Source organism: Nylanderia fulva, unplaced genomic scaffold (genome assembly GCF_048542155.1).
Source record: "Nylanderia fulva isolate GAGA-0341 unplaced genomic scaffold, ASM4854215v1 Scaffold15, whole genome shotgun sequence".
Classification (NCBI taxonomy): Eukaryota; Metazoa; Arthropoda; class Insecta; order Hymenoptera; family Formicidae; genus Nylanderia; species Nylanderia fulva.
Window position 1 is genome coordinate 2,708,749 of NW_028189730.1, and position 15,059 is coordinate 2,723,807.

At 28.7% G+C, this 15,059-nt stretch overlaps 1 protein-coding gene across 2 annotated transcripts; it reads right to left on the reverse strand.

Annotated features, from left to right (window-relative positions):
- Nucleotides 1-200: 200 nt before the first annotated feature.
- On the reverse strand, nucleotides 201-12,597 carry LOC114938894 (fatty acid synthase-like). 2 transcript variants are annotated; one of them, XM_085480495.1, is made up of 20 exons: nucleotides 12,544-12,597; nucleotides 12,237-12,430; nucleotides 11,331-11,581; nucleotides 10,998-11,229; nucleotides 9,902-10,320; nucleotides 9,197-9,490; nucleotides 8,907-9,111; nucleotides 8,622-8,776; nucleotides 8,102-8,419; nucleotides 7,473-7,975; nucleotides 5,901-6,199; nucleotides 5,404-5,808; nucleotides 4,227-5,236; nucleotides 3,821-4,065; nucleotides 3,054-3,747; nucleotides 2,102-2,933; nucleotides 1,563-2,020; nucleotides 1,192-1,446; nucleotides 480-734; nucleotides 201-389 (listed from the first exon to the last, which is right to left on the reverse strand). In XM_085480495.1, exons 2-20 carry the CDS (start codon nucleotides 12,406-12,408, stop codon nucleotides 288-290), a joined length of 7,104 nt encoding a protein of 2,367 aa, XP_085336621.1. In that variant the 5' UTR covers nucleotides 12,409-12,430; nucleotides 12,544-12,597; the 3' UTR covers nucleotides 201-287. The 2 variants fall into 2 exon arrangements, with proteins under 2 accessions (XP_085336621.1, XP_085336620.1); XM_085480494.1 differs by having other exon boundaries at nucleotides 12,540-12,597.
- Nucleotides 12,598-15,059: the final 2,462 nt, after the last annotated feature.

The window sequence follows — 15,059 nt, forward strand, 5'->3', positions numbered from 1 at the left end:
TGGATCTTACTTAAAACAACGATGTAAAAATTTAAGATTGAAGTTTATGTTTTCTTTTAATGACTTTAATGTGTGTGTGTGTGTGTGTGCATTTGATTATATTTTTTTATTACATACTTTTTTATTTTCGAAGGTCTTGTCTTAATACTTTTATGCACAAAATAATAAGAAGAATAAACTGGTGTAAAGAAAACACATAGTTGATTTTAAGAAAAAATATATATGTATTGTAAATTACATATCTTTTTGCCCATCATTTATAAGAAATATTATTACACATAATATTATTATAGCGTTTCTCCATTAATAGCTGCTGCCACTTTTTCATTTCGCAAAATCGTCACGTGATTACCTGTGATGGAATGTATTTCTACTTTGTTTTGAGTTATCTAAAATATATATATTTCGTTAAAAATAAATTTTGTTAAACTTAATTTATTAAATATAGTTAATCTAAATAAAATTTTTTCTTACAATACCTTGTGCAAACCATAATCGTCTTCGATCTCAAATGCATACGAAGATGTTGGTTTCAACAATATTACCGGTGATTGTATTGGGGATAAAGTAAAAGGATTATAATATCGTCGAATTGCGACGGAATGTTTGTACACCGTAATGCACAATGTTTTTAAATTTATAGGTGAAAGTAATGTATTTACTGCTAAAAAGTGTTTGGCAAAAATATCAAATCGCTCTTCCCAAGTTTTACATTCCTTTAATTCCATCAGAACCTGTCAAATTTATATATATATATATATATATATATATATATATATTCTGTTTTTAAATCATTTTTTAAAAAATGTAAAAATTTCTATTCCGATATAACTGTATTTAAATAACTGTTGACTTATAAAGAACGTATGACAAAATGAAGGTAATGTAAGAAACATAAGATGTTTCACATAAATGAAACTGAGAGCTACTTTTATCATTGTCCCGATTGATATAATCGTTGATTCATTTACAGAATAAACAACAAAAATTTCAAAATTAGTATTATATACGAAATTATATGTATATATGAAAATTGTTTTGTTAGAAATTTCGATGAATTGGTTGTTACATAAGTTAATTAACGATTAAGTTAATTAGAGTTTGATGGAAATCATTTTCATATATAATGTTTGTGTGTAACAATAATAAAAAACACTTTCATTTATATTAGAAAAACATTATAGATTATACCTTCTCATCGATTTTCACATTGTAAACTTTCATAATAAAGATCAAAACATCAATTTTCAATTCTTCATTGATAGAACTTGGAAAACAAAGTTTATTTAATATTCGCACTTGTTCAGGACCACCATCGATGAGAACAAGTCGTCCTTTAAAATTCATAACTTCCAATCTTCTTGCTAATTCAATTGCGATAATAGATCCAAAAGAATATCCCACCAATACAAAATATTTTCCATCTTTTAATCTTGATGCTACGTGCTATAAAAATTATTCACGATGAACTTTATATCTAATTATATTAAAAAAATTATACATGCTACAATTTATAAAACACATATTTTTAGTGTATAAAATTAAGAATACAATAACGATACCTTTATAAGACAATCGGTCGTTTCCGATATTGTGTTTACAGCGTCAATATTGTTTGTGGTACACTGCAAGAATGTCATTGAGAATTTAATCTTTGATGCTAAATAATTAAATGCACTTGCACAACCATCGATTCCCGGTATAAGAAATACTTGAACTGTCTTTTCCTCTTTTTTAGCTGGAAAATCTAAACAGACCTGTGTCGTAAAATCTTCGTCCTTTAAGAAACCGAATAATTTCAGAAGATTCGATTCCTTTGTGTCGATTGATTGTTTAGCATGCGTATTAGTGCTCGACATTTTGACGAGTTTTGCAAAAGTAAGATTTTGTATTTCTTGTATAGACAAAAAGATATCGAACTCTCGTTCTAAAGTTTGCTTGAGTTCCACATTCATCATAGAATCCATTCCAAGCTCGGACAGAGATGTATTTTGACTGATCTTCTTCAAGTCTTTTACATCTATTAATATAAAGGAAAGTTACAGTAAAAGATTAATTATATACTTTATATGAGAAATAATTTAACAATGCGAATACTTACTCAGAATATTAGCGACAGTTTCCACCATATTGTCAAGTCCGAAAGATCCTGCTTTTTTCTCGGCAACGACTATGCTGCTAACAACTGGTCGGCTTTGAAGTAAAAATTTGTCGAGCTCCTCAAGACAACTGGATATCTTTTGCTGTAAAGTGCTACCAATAACGAGTTCTTTATCTTCTTCTTGCATATCAGCAACAAGCCCCACATCACCTACAGCTCCCCACTGAATCGCCAGTCCGGGTAATCCATCCTTCACCCTCTTCTCACACACTCTCTCCATGACAGAATTGGCCATGCCGTAATTAATTTGTCCAAGGTTTCCTCTGCCGCAAGAAACGGAAGAAAACATTACAAAATGCTGTAAATTAGGACAAATTTTCCTGGACTGTTCGTCTAACATTTGCGTCGCCCAAGCTTTTGATTTAAAAGACTCCACAAAAGTATCCGCAGTTTGATTCTTCAGAACATTATCCTTCAAGACCACAGCCAGATTGAATATCGCATCTACCGGTGCTTCTTTTTCCGCCATTTGCAAGAGATATTTGATATCTTCACGACTGGCGATATTTATATTTTTGATGATAAGAATATTTACACCGTAGGATTTCCACAAATTAACTTTGATGCGCTGATAACCATTTTTGATTCCAGTTCGCGAAACTAATACGACATTCTTGGCACCTCGCATTATTAGCCAGTCGGTTAACTCCAAACCAAATCCACCAAGGCCTCCTATTATAATGTAGCTTTTATTGCTAAGACAATAAAAATGACGACGTGCGAGAGAAAATGCTTTAGAAGGTAAATTTTCTTCTTGAATCTTTAAAATTATCTAAAAAAATTAAATATATATTAAAAACGTTGCAATTTTAAAAAATGATACATATATTATTATTTCTAAGAACCGTGAACTGGGTTATATTATCAGTTTTTTCAAGTTACACTAGTATACCTTTCCAATATGTTTCCCACTCGCCATGTATCTAAACGCTGCTTCGATTTCTGTCTTTGAAAAAACGTTCACCTGAAGTGGTTTAATGGCTCCATTTCTTAGGCCGTCAGCCATTATTTTGGACAATAGGGATTTATCCTTGTAAGGACCGACAAACATATTTTCTAATAGAATTGCGTAAAAGCTAATGCCTTTTCGAAGAAGATTCATATCGAAAGGATTGTTAGAAATAAGATCAAACTTGCCAATCTCCAGAAAACGACCGCTTCGTGCTAAACAACGAATAGACGCGATTAGCTTTTCTTCCGCCAATGAATTTAACACGATATCCACGCCGCGATTGTTTGTTTGCGACATTATCATTTGTTCGAAACTAGTATCACGAGAATTTCCAATGTGCTCATCTTTAATAGTCGGAAATGTTTTCTTAATAAATTCTCTCTTTTCAATTGTCCCTACGGTAGTGAACACCTCGCATCCCTCTCGTAGAGCAAGGTGAATAGCTGCTTGTCCAATGCCTCCAGTTCCGGAATGTATTAGTACTTTATCGCCTTTCTTCATCTTCCCACGAATGTATAAAGCACAGTAACATGTAATATAAACGCAAGGAACTGTAGCTGCCTCTTCTAACGTCCATGTATCAGGTATGTTCCAACATAAATCCTTGTCTTTGACAACGATGTTTGCTATACCTCTAGAAAGAGCAGTGTTCATTGATTATATTTTATAAGTAATATATTAATTGTTTAGACAATTCTAATATTTACTTATTATCACAAAGCCCCATTACGCGTTGTCCATTGGTATCTAACCCAACATATTCCACTCCGAGCGACATATGTTGAAATCGTCCTTGAGACATTGCTGTTGTGTGCGAATTTAATTTACCAGTTGCTAACATTACATCTTTAAAATTGATAGATGAATATACTACACGTACTAAATCTTCATTACAAGTATCGATAGGTATATCGCTTTCAGTCCAACAAAATGTATTTAAATCACCACGAACCTACAAGTATATAAGAAAGCATTTTATATATAAAATATATATATATATATACATATGATTAAAACAAATATTTAAATAGCTAAGTTGCATATCATAGAGTAAAAAATACAAATTTAATATTGATACTTTATTGATATATAAATACAAAAATTTTTATATACCATTTGACGAACGTAGGCGGCTCGAACAGGTTTTACTTCGGTACATGCCAGTTTTAAATGTCTGTAAGATCCCCAGGTCTTATTAGAACGTAAAACATTTATAGAAAGGTCTTTCTGCAATTGTTGCATATAAAAAGGATTTTGTAAAGAGAATTTAGGAGCTTCTGGATCTTGAATAAGTATACCTCTGACAAGCTCGCCGCCTGATTCTTTCCTCAAACAATTGACGAAACCTAACAAACCGCACTCTCCTTCTCCAACAATTATGATTCTACTGTTTTTATCAAATTGCAACTCATCGTTCATAAGCAACTTTAGCTCATTGAGCCAATGAAAATTGTCATTGTTTATATGGACAACAGTCATTTGCTTTATCGGAATTTTTTTCTTCAGCAGCACGATTACTTCTCTCTCTGTACGCTTTTCAAGAATAACATTTAATTCATATTGCCGCAATTTATCATAATCAATTGGATTGCACTTTTCACGCGACAAAAGATAGCCACCTTCTTTCACGTATGATAAAAGTTGTTCTAATGAGTTTTGTGGTTTTGTCAATAGATTAAATCCAACAGCAATTAAAACTTTATCTTCTACAGATGATTTGTTTAAACTTCCGACTACAACATTGTGCGGCAATTTTGCTGGATCAAAACGATTCGATGATGTTAATAAAGTAATATTCGTTTGTATTAGCGGTATATCATTAAGAGTTTCAATCAATGACAAAGATGATAAATCTTCGAATGCTACATCATCGATTTCATCTATTAATTCAGCAGCTTTTACTTTAACGATTTGATGATCTTCTAACGCGAGTTGCGTTGAAATCTGTATTGCTTCGCTCAAAGAAATTATCGCACGATCATGGTGAGCTACAAATACATATTCCTCGATAACGGGATTCTGGATTATTTTACGGCGAGAAATCGTGGTAGCTTTAGCACCTCGAATCTCTATTCCTCCAGATATAATCGCATCTACGTCTCTGTATACCCTTACTGGTAATTCTATAATCAGATAATTAAAGTAGGAACTTTGCTACAATGATTCTTTTACATAATATTAAAAATAATGGTATAAGTATAATATCAATGTTTTAAATATTTATATTTAATTTCATATAATTAAAAATGTTTAATTATTAAATTTTTAATCGACTAGATATGGTACATACGTGTATCTTCCTCTATTACCACGTCTCGCAGCTTTGACGTGTGAAGTGCAGGATCGATCACCAGTTTTTGAATACTCGTAAGAACATTTAAATTCTTAGTATCGTATCCAAGAATATGTAGCTGTAACATTGTATCCATAAATGTTACCCAATTATTTTTCCAAGCAATATGTCCGTTGTTGCCTGAAATAGATGCGCTTTTTAATCCGCGGAACAAACCACTATATTGGTAGCCGCGTAATTTTAGCTCTTTGTAGATGTCCCGAACAGTCATGTATTCTTTTTCGTCAGCAATCTTTGGCAATAGATTAGTCGGAATCATTTCTTGGTCTGGACTTGTTACAGTATGCACAGTACCTGTGACCACAACGCTATCTCCTTCGATAATTTCGAATTTTCCACTGACTGTAATTTTTTATATTTAATATTGCACATAGTTACGAGATAATTATAAAATAATTTTAAAATTATTCTGGCCACAAATTATTTTTAAATACCTTCTTGTATTGATATTGTCAACTTTACAACGCTCGACAAATGAGTAGCACGAATAAAACTTATATCTCGAAACACTACTGGTATAGTTGTGTATATGTTTTCTTTCATCATGCCTATTGTTTCCCAAACGAGAGCGAGGTATCCCATCGCTGGTAGCAAAATTCTACCGTCGATTACATGACCAGTCATATAATCATAGCAATGATCGCTAAGTTTGACTTCGACATGTCTTTCGCCAGATTTTATATACTTCTGTGATTGATAAATTGGCACAAACCAGTCTTCAGAATGGTCCCATCTGTATAACACGGTTCTTAAAATCTTGTTTGTTGTTATATACACTTCTCGAAATAATTAAGGTGTCGGAAAAAATTGTTCAAAAATTAAGCAAATTTGAAAAAGCTGTAACTTTGTTTCAATAAATGATAATTTAAATTTTTAAAAAGGGTTGTAAAGCTTGAAATATCTATTTTGGAAAGATCATAGCTTTTCTCAGTTTCTTCACAATTGTGATATTATTTACATACAGAAAACAACAATCATAACAAAATGGAAAATTTTTTCTCACTTTGTAGTCATGTCGTATACACATAAAGATTTGAAAAAATTGTTTGACATTTTTACGTTAAAGCCTGAAGTTTTCCCTGCAAAATCGTTTTTTTAAATTTAAATTTCGATCTTTCCTTATCAAGTTATCGCAAATTGAAGAGAAAATGTCATTTTCACTTTAATCGTTCATAACTCCGTTAAAAATCATTGTACAGCAATTTTAAGAATGGATTCTTAAAGCTGAATCTTTGCTCTATAGTATGATATAGACATTGAATTTTTTTTAATTCGTGAACTTTTTACAAATACGTATTTATTGAAATTTTGACCTAACTGGCCAGTACAATTTAATTTAAAACATTACGTTTCGACCCTTAGGTCCTTTTCAAGTGTAACTGTCAAGATGTTGATTCGACAACAGTAAAATTACTCTTGAGTAATTTTACTGCTGTCGAATCAACATCTTGACAGTTACACTTGAAAAGAACCCGTACCTAAGGGTCGAAACGTAATGTTTTAAATTGTACTGGCCAGTTAGGTCGAAATTTCAATAAATACGTATGGTTTTACTCTTCACTGGCGACTTCATTAATTTTATCGTTATTTTTACAAATAGGTGAAAATAACAAAGAAATTTGCGAGATTTTTTTTTGTTGTTTAAACTTAAAAAAAAGTTACATAAAGTGACTAAAGAAATTTTCTCAATTGAAAGTTTTGTGCCTCGTGTTACCCCAAACTTGACAAAAAATCACAGACTTGCTGTGGTAATTTCTTTATAGATATTCATATGTTTAAAGTGATCGATGTGTTAAAAAATTACCACGTTATACAATTGTTCTTCAAGATTTCTTAACATATTGTACAAATCGATTTTGCTATTAAATTTTGTTTGTTTTTTAGACAATTTTTTTTATCTCATAATTATTTCGAGGAGTATATATATTATGTATATGCTTGTATCTCTAAATGTTTTTAATTTATATATAAATAAATGAAATTGTCTATATAAGGTTGCATTTTACCTGATAGACGGCGAGATCATAGGAGTGCTTCGACTAACTGGAAATTCTACTGGCGGATATAAATTAGCGATTTGTGGCTGTAAGCCACAGTTGTAGAGTTTTCCAATCCCTTGCAAAATTATATCGGTGGTATTTTGTTCAGTGCGCTGAGTTAATACAATGTTTGTCACATTTGGATGTAAAGATTCTTTCAAGATATGATGCAGTACGCCATCCGGTGCAATTTCGATTATCACGGCGTTATTTGGAATTAATTTCGTTGCTTGTTCAAAGAGGATGGTATTTAATATACTATGCGTGTGATATAATGCTGAAGATAATTTCGATGCTTCATTGGACCACTCGATGCAAGGTACGGAAGTACTGATCCATCTTGAACTTCGTTTTTTCGGCTGCGCTATTACTTGGTTCAAGTTACTCAAAATCTGAGTTTTCACGGATGCGAGACCATGACTGTGATATGGAATATCGCAGGAGATTTCTTTCACGTTAATATTATTAATCTAATAATACACAGTTAATTAATACAAACAAGTAGCATAGTTAAATAGTTAAATATTTTTAAAGCAAAAATAGGCAAGTCAAAGATGAATGATTAAGAAGTAAATTTAAAAGTTAAACAATAATACCTGTAATACTTTCACAAAATTTTTTATGGATTTTTTAGGCCCGCTTATAATGTTGCTGTTTTGACTATTGTAGCATACTATTTCAATATCCGCAGGGCATATATCTTTAAGGCATTCGTAATCACGATTTACAAGTGCCATATAGTTATGAATTATATTTCCTTTGATACAAGCTAAACCAATAAAATATGCCGATAGGATAGTTTGTTCAATAGTTAAACATTTATCCGCATACGCACAACCAAGTTCACCACCGAAATGACTAATCATATAATCAGCAGTAATTTCTAAGGCTGTTAGGAGATCTACTAAGCCAATCTATAAGAGATAATTTTATTATACTATACTATATTTAAAAACGCTATTCATATTTTTAATATATACCATTATTATATTAAGTTATAATAAATATTTATAATATTTATTAACTATAAATATATTTATAAATATATTTACGATATTATATAATTTTAAATATAATAAATATATTTTTGATATTGTATAATATACGATATTTTACCTGAATAGCGACTATGCCAACAAATGCATGTAATGCACTTTCACAGCCGTTTTGTTTTGTTAAAATTTTCATGATATTTATATCATATGATTTTAAAATAGCGTCACACATTTTTACAGCATTCGCAAAGGCGTCAAACTTTAATAAACTGTGACCTGAAAAATAGAGATAATTAAATTTAAAAATAATGAATATATTTAAATTATTATTAGAAATAATAATTAAAATCTTAATTATTTTTCAAATGTGCTATCATACATGAAACAAAATATTGAATATAAATACCAATTATTGGCCATTGTGTGCCTATGGCGGAGAAAACGAACCAAACAGGTCGTTTAATATTCTGATTATTTTGAATTTCCCTTACTGAATTTTGTTGCAAAGTATTTAATATAATATATCCTCTCCATGGATGACCCTCTATATTGTCAGAATGGATATCGTGTATTAAACGGATGTATTCTGCGTCTGTCGAATGATTAGCGATCTACAAAACAAAATTTTCTTAAAATTTGTGTAACAATGTATTTTTTAATTACTGACTATAATATTGCCTTTTAAATTATACTGACATCGTTTAAAAACGAATTAACTGATTGTTGAGTGCGTCCGGACACTGTCACGAGTTTTGATAAACCATCAGTCGCTGTTCCATTATTAATTTTCTGTTTGGTATTCCATTTTAGTAACGTATGAGCATTTGATCCTCCGAAACCAAAAGAATTAATGGCTATGTAACCATTTTTAAGTGGCAGGTTATTTGTAACCACATTAATGCTTCCATTTACAAAGGCATCTATATCGTCTCGTGGCGATGTAAAATTAATATTTGGTGGAACGAATCCCCTTTCGAATGCTATTATTACCTTAAAAATCAATAAAATTAATTATGTCACAATATATTTTTACGTATTATAAAGTTATCCGAATAAAATCGCGTAATGTTATTTTAATATTTTATTTTATTATAATTATTATGCGTATATAATCGCAGATATAATTGTAATTTTTTAAATTTATTCAAAAATTAATTTAAATAATAAAAATATAAAAATAGGTAAAATTTATTTTGTGCTTTTATAAATCAGTTATTTTATAATAATGAACACTTCAAAATTTTCATGCTTGCTTGTAATACAGAAATGAGTGCGGGAAATATGTTTCACCATATATGAGTAATAAAAATCATTTGATATGCACGCAAAATTTACAGTATATTATTTTTCTTATCATAAACATATTATAATGAATACATAACAATTATCTATTTATTTTACCTTCGCAATCTGTGTAAAAGCGCTCGCTGGTTCAACGTGACCAAGATTGGATTTAACCGAACCGATCATTAACGGAGTCGTTCTGTTTTTACACAAAATATTATTAATAGCATTTATTTCTACCGGATCACCAGCTTTCGTAGCTGTACCATGCGCCTCAATGTAATCTATGCACAACGGTGAAATTCCACACTCGTTGTAAAATTCCTTCAGTAAAATGCTCTGGACTTGCATCGAAGGAAACGTAATTCCTTCTTTCTTGTAACCATCATTGTTTATTTTAATATGTTTACATGTGGCGTAAATTCTTTTAGCATTTTTTGCTTTTTGAAGATATAGCACAGACACCGCTTCACTGCGTGCATAACCGCTAGCAGCGACATCAAAAGGCCTACAATAACCATTCAGTGACAAAGCACCTAAAATCATTTAGAATATATTTTTATACATTTATTTAAATAAAATTATATAGATGACCATCTAGATAAAATTTTGACGTCATCTTATTTTTACATGGATAATAAAATCTTATCTTTGCATAGATAATAAAAATATATATTATCTATATTTGCAATTTAGAAAAAAAGTGTTATCTTTACTAAATTATCTAAAATAATGTTTATTGTCAGATAATTTACTTTAGAGTCATAGCACATAAAAATTCTTAAATAGTAGAACTATAAGCAGTAAGCGATGAAAATTTACATATAAAAAAATGATTATATTTTTGTATCCTTCTTATAATTTACATTTTCTAAAATAACTTTATATAAACAATTTTAAGAATAATATTATCTGGAAATTATCTAGATAAATCGCTATATAATTTTATCTAGATATGTTTATGTAGATTTTATGTAGATTTTATGTACATTTTATGTAGATTTATTTTATGTAGATTTATTTTATATAGATTTTATGTACATTTTATGTAGAAATATTTAAATTCAAAATCATCTTCATCTTATTTATTATAAGATGAATTTGTATATTTTCATGTCAACTTATTTATCTAGGTAATTTTCAAATCATTTAAGCACAACACTGGACGTATATGATCTGATCAGATATTAATTAGTTTTAGTATAATAAATACCAAGACGAGAAAAATCCAAATTTAAAGTAGGATTAAAGCACGTCTGTGAAGTTCCAATTATGGCATCATCACATCGGCCTGACATGATATCGTGATAAGCAAGTGCCAAAACATACAGACCAGAGCTGCATGCTGTGTCAACAGAATAAGATGGTCCTTTCAAATCCAAAACATATGAAAGCATATTTGCCACTGTAGATTTGCTACATCCAACAATGCCTAAACCGTCCACCTAATTATAAGTAAGCAATAACAAATTTTAACATATACGAAGATAATTTTTCATCTCAACTAAGTTTGTCTCGGTATTTATTAATTAATAATTTTTTTTACCTGAAGATTCTGATAAAGAAATTTCTCTTGTGATTCAAGAAAAGATGTCGCTATAATCACGGCAGTATTTTTTCCTCGTAATTGTTTCGGATTGATTCCTGCATCGATAATTGCTTCATAAGTATGTTCTAGTAACATTCTTGACATAGGATCGAGTGTGTTTGCTTGCTCGAAAGATAGGTTGAAGAAATCAGCATCGAATTTTTCCACATTATTAATTGTTCCCATGCGTTTTGGTAATTCCGGATGTTCTAACAAATTAAATAATTTCTTAAAAACTATAACATTTGTGTAATATAATTTCTGGTATATTTTTAATGTAACATTTTATTCAAAAATATAATTTTTATAGTATTTAATTACATTAGTAAAAAAAATAGGGAACACTTTTTAAACCCTAAAACTTAGGTCATTTTCAAACTGTTGAAACTCGGCGAGAAATCATCGTAGAACAAATATTAAAAAAACATTTTAAAGCTCGAAGTTTCAACTTTAACGCACAGTCGATGGATTTTTAAATTTTGTTAATCTTTTCTATTGTATGCTTTAAAAACGAACATACTGTTTTGTTTCTTAAAATTATTCTTTGACAACTTGAAACTCGATAAAAAAAATTTCTTTCAAAAAATTCAACTAACGTTTCAGAAAGTACAAAATTTTTCCTACAAGACGCTTTATTTAATAGTTTCAACAGTTTGAAAATGGTCTAATTTTTAGGGTTTAAAAGGTGTTCTCTATTTTTTTTTTTAATTAGTGTATTTTTAATGTAACATTTTACTAAAAACAAACATAATTTTTATAACATTTAACTATATTATATAACTATAATAGTTGAAGAAGAGAAAGCTAGTTTACAAATTAACCAATCACAAGTTAATTACATATAACTGTAAATTATATAATTACCTATGTTCCATCGGTCATGATCTGCTCTAACAAGATCAACTTTGTTGAAAAGATTTTCTTTTAACTCATTCATGTTGTTTGAATTTGGAAATCTTCCAGCAAATCCAGATATAACGATTTCATTTCCAGGATCAATATTAATGCACGGTCTTCCGTATGTTTCTTCCGCCATAATTATTTTTTAATATTTTAATCTAGAAAAATAATCTATACTTTTGTATATATATTTTATATACTTTGTTTTGTTTATTATCACAGTTGGGTGTGTATAATTAAAAATTTGAAAAAAAATAATTTATTTACCCACAATTAGTAATATTAGTAATATATTCGTAATATTAGTACGAATTTGTTTGCGCTGCCTATAAGAAGTGAATGGAAATCATAGATAGAGACTCTTTATATAGACAAAATCATTTAATTAATTATTCCTATTTTCAATCGTGCGAATATGTATGAACCCAGGTATGAAGTTTATCCCGGAACTTTCTAATATTGAGTCATATCACTAATATTAAGTCATATTGTTACAATCTTTTTTCAAATTTTTCCCTCAAAGATTTTTTGTTGAAATATTTCAATTATACACAAACTATTATTCACAATATATATATACAGAGTAAAAATACAGAGTCCCATAAAAAATTGCTGAAACTAATCAGCTGTCATTTTTTAATGCATGCAGTTATTGCGAAAACAAAAAAATTTTTTGAAAAGAGAAAAGTTTTTAGTTTTTAATAAATAGAGAGTGTTTGTAATACTGTCTTTCAGATATGGTGAACATTAAAGTCATGTTATTTTAATCGAAAAAACAAACGCAGCGCATGTTTCACCGTAACGCTATCCAGATAACGTATGACGTTATTTTTGAATAAATAAGGTTCATAATTAACGTAGACTACTGTAAAGATTCGATTGAAACAACGTGACTTCAGCGTTCACGTGTTTAAAACAGCGTGTTTAAAAGATGATATTGCAAAAACTCTCTAATATAAATAAAATATTTGTATATACCAGTATAAATTTAAAGTGTCAAACAGGCAATAAGAGCCAAATCGCGGATGACAATGCGTTATCCCAACGAAATTTTAAATTTATATTTATATTACAGAGCCTTGTTAAACTCTTAATTTGTATACTAGTTTATTTTATTGATATAAAGTAATGAAAAAAGTGCTAAATACCCAAAATAATCGAGAAAAATTGTATAGATGTAATATACTTTTAAATACTTTGTTTTATTTATTATCAATAAAATTATAAAATTTACTCTTGATAATTTTTATTGATAATTTTCACTATATTCGAATAATAGTATTGAAAAAGTCTACAATATCGATATTTAGAAAGTCTATTTTACAGGATATGAAGAAAGTTAAAATTGCAGTTAAATATATTTAACTGTTTTGATTAAAACCATACAAATTTATTGAAATTTTGACCTAACTGGCCAGTACAATTTAAATTTGTATGGTACAATTTAAATTTGTATGTAAAATAAGTATTTACTCATCACTGGCGACTTCATTAATTTTTATCGTTGTTTTGATTAAATTGTTATTTTTTACATATATACTTTACAAATGCCGTTTTAAAAATTTTCAAAGTTAACTTGTAATTAAAAATTTTTAATTTACTATTTATTTATAACAAAATAATTATTTCTAGTAAAAATAGATAGAAATAATTCAATAAGTACCAAATCGTTCGTAAACAGTTAGATTTTTTAAATATATTTTAAATATATCTTATTCATCGTGATTTAGGACGTTACTAACAAGTAAACCTATCCAAGTGATACACTCGAATCTTTTTCAAACTTGGCAAAAATGTAGTACTATCAAAAATATTTGACACGTATTTTTTTATTTGTGCCCTTAAGCAGTTTTACGGGTAGTTCATATACCATCAACATCCAAATCTCTACATTTAAATACTATATATAATATATAACGAAAATGCACAAAAAAACAAAATTTAATGCAAAATACAGAAGCTTTTTGGATTGCTAAATTCCAAATCTCTACATTTAAATACTATATATAATATATAACGAAAATGCACAAAAAAAACAAAATTTAATGCAAAATACAGAAGCTTTTTGGATTGCTAAATATAAATATAAAGTAAAGTTATTTGTTTAAATAACTAAATATTGAGACAAATTAGCAAAAAGGTTGAAAAAATATAGTGTAATACTCATACGTTATTCAGATAAATGATTTCAAACGTGTCACTAAATTTGTAAAGCAAGTTTCTTTTAAATTATTTAAACAATAAATGGTTTAAACAAATCAATAATAAGATAGAACAAAATTGAAATGATTTATATTAGCTTATTAATTTTTTATATACTAATTTTATTTTGCTGAAAATATATGTGCTAATCCTGCAAATTGTTTTACTATAATGACAAAAATTATCTTTATTTGGCAATGATCATCAGCAATAATGATTTTACTGTATAGTAGCGAAATATATATTTGTTAGAAATAGATTATTTTGCTTTAATAACAAATTAATATGTTTATATGAACAAATTAACTCAGCAAAATTTTTTTATTTTATCAATTAAATAGACGTTGCTCTAACATTAAATAAATTAAAAAATTAGTTATAATACTTCCTTAGTTATAATACAGCAAAATTTAATTGCTGTCACATCAAATATATACAAAGCAATGACGTTTTTGATACAACAGCAAAATTAATTCTTTTCTTTATACATTTACATAATGCCGGATATTGTTCTTGCATACAATTAATCAGTATAATGACATATTCAAATGAAAATCAACTTAATATTTTACATTGTGTTAAAGT

What these genes read in the sequence shown, in the direction of transcription:
- LOC114938894 (XM_085480495.1), bottom strand. Translation starts at nt 12,408, where the DNA reads ATGGCGGAAGAAACATACGGAAGACCGTGCATTAATATTGATCCTGGA. An exon ending in AACTGTCGCTAATATTCTGA is followed by an intron (nt 2,021 to 2,101) that starts GTAAGTATTCGC and finishes TTATATTAATAG; the next exon opens with ATGTAAAAGACTTGAAGAAG. An exon ending in CGACCGATTGTCTTATAAAG is followed by an intron (nt 1,447 to 1,562) that starts GTATCGTTATTG and finishes TAATTTTTATAG; the next exon opens with CACGTAGCATCAAGATTAAA.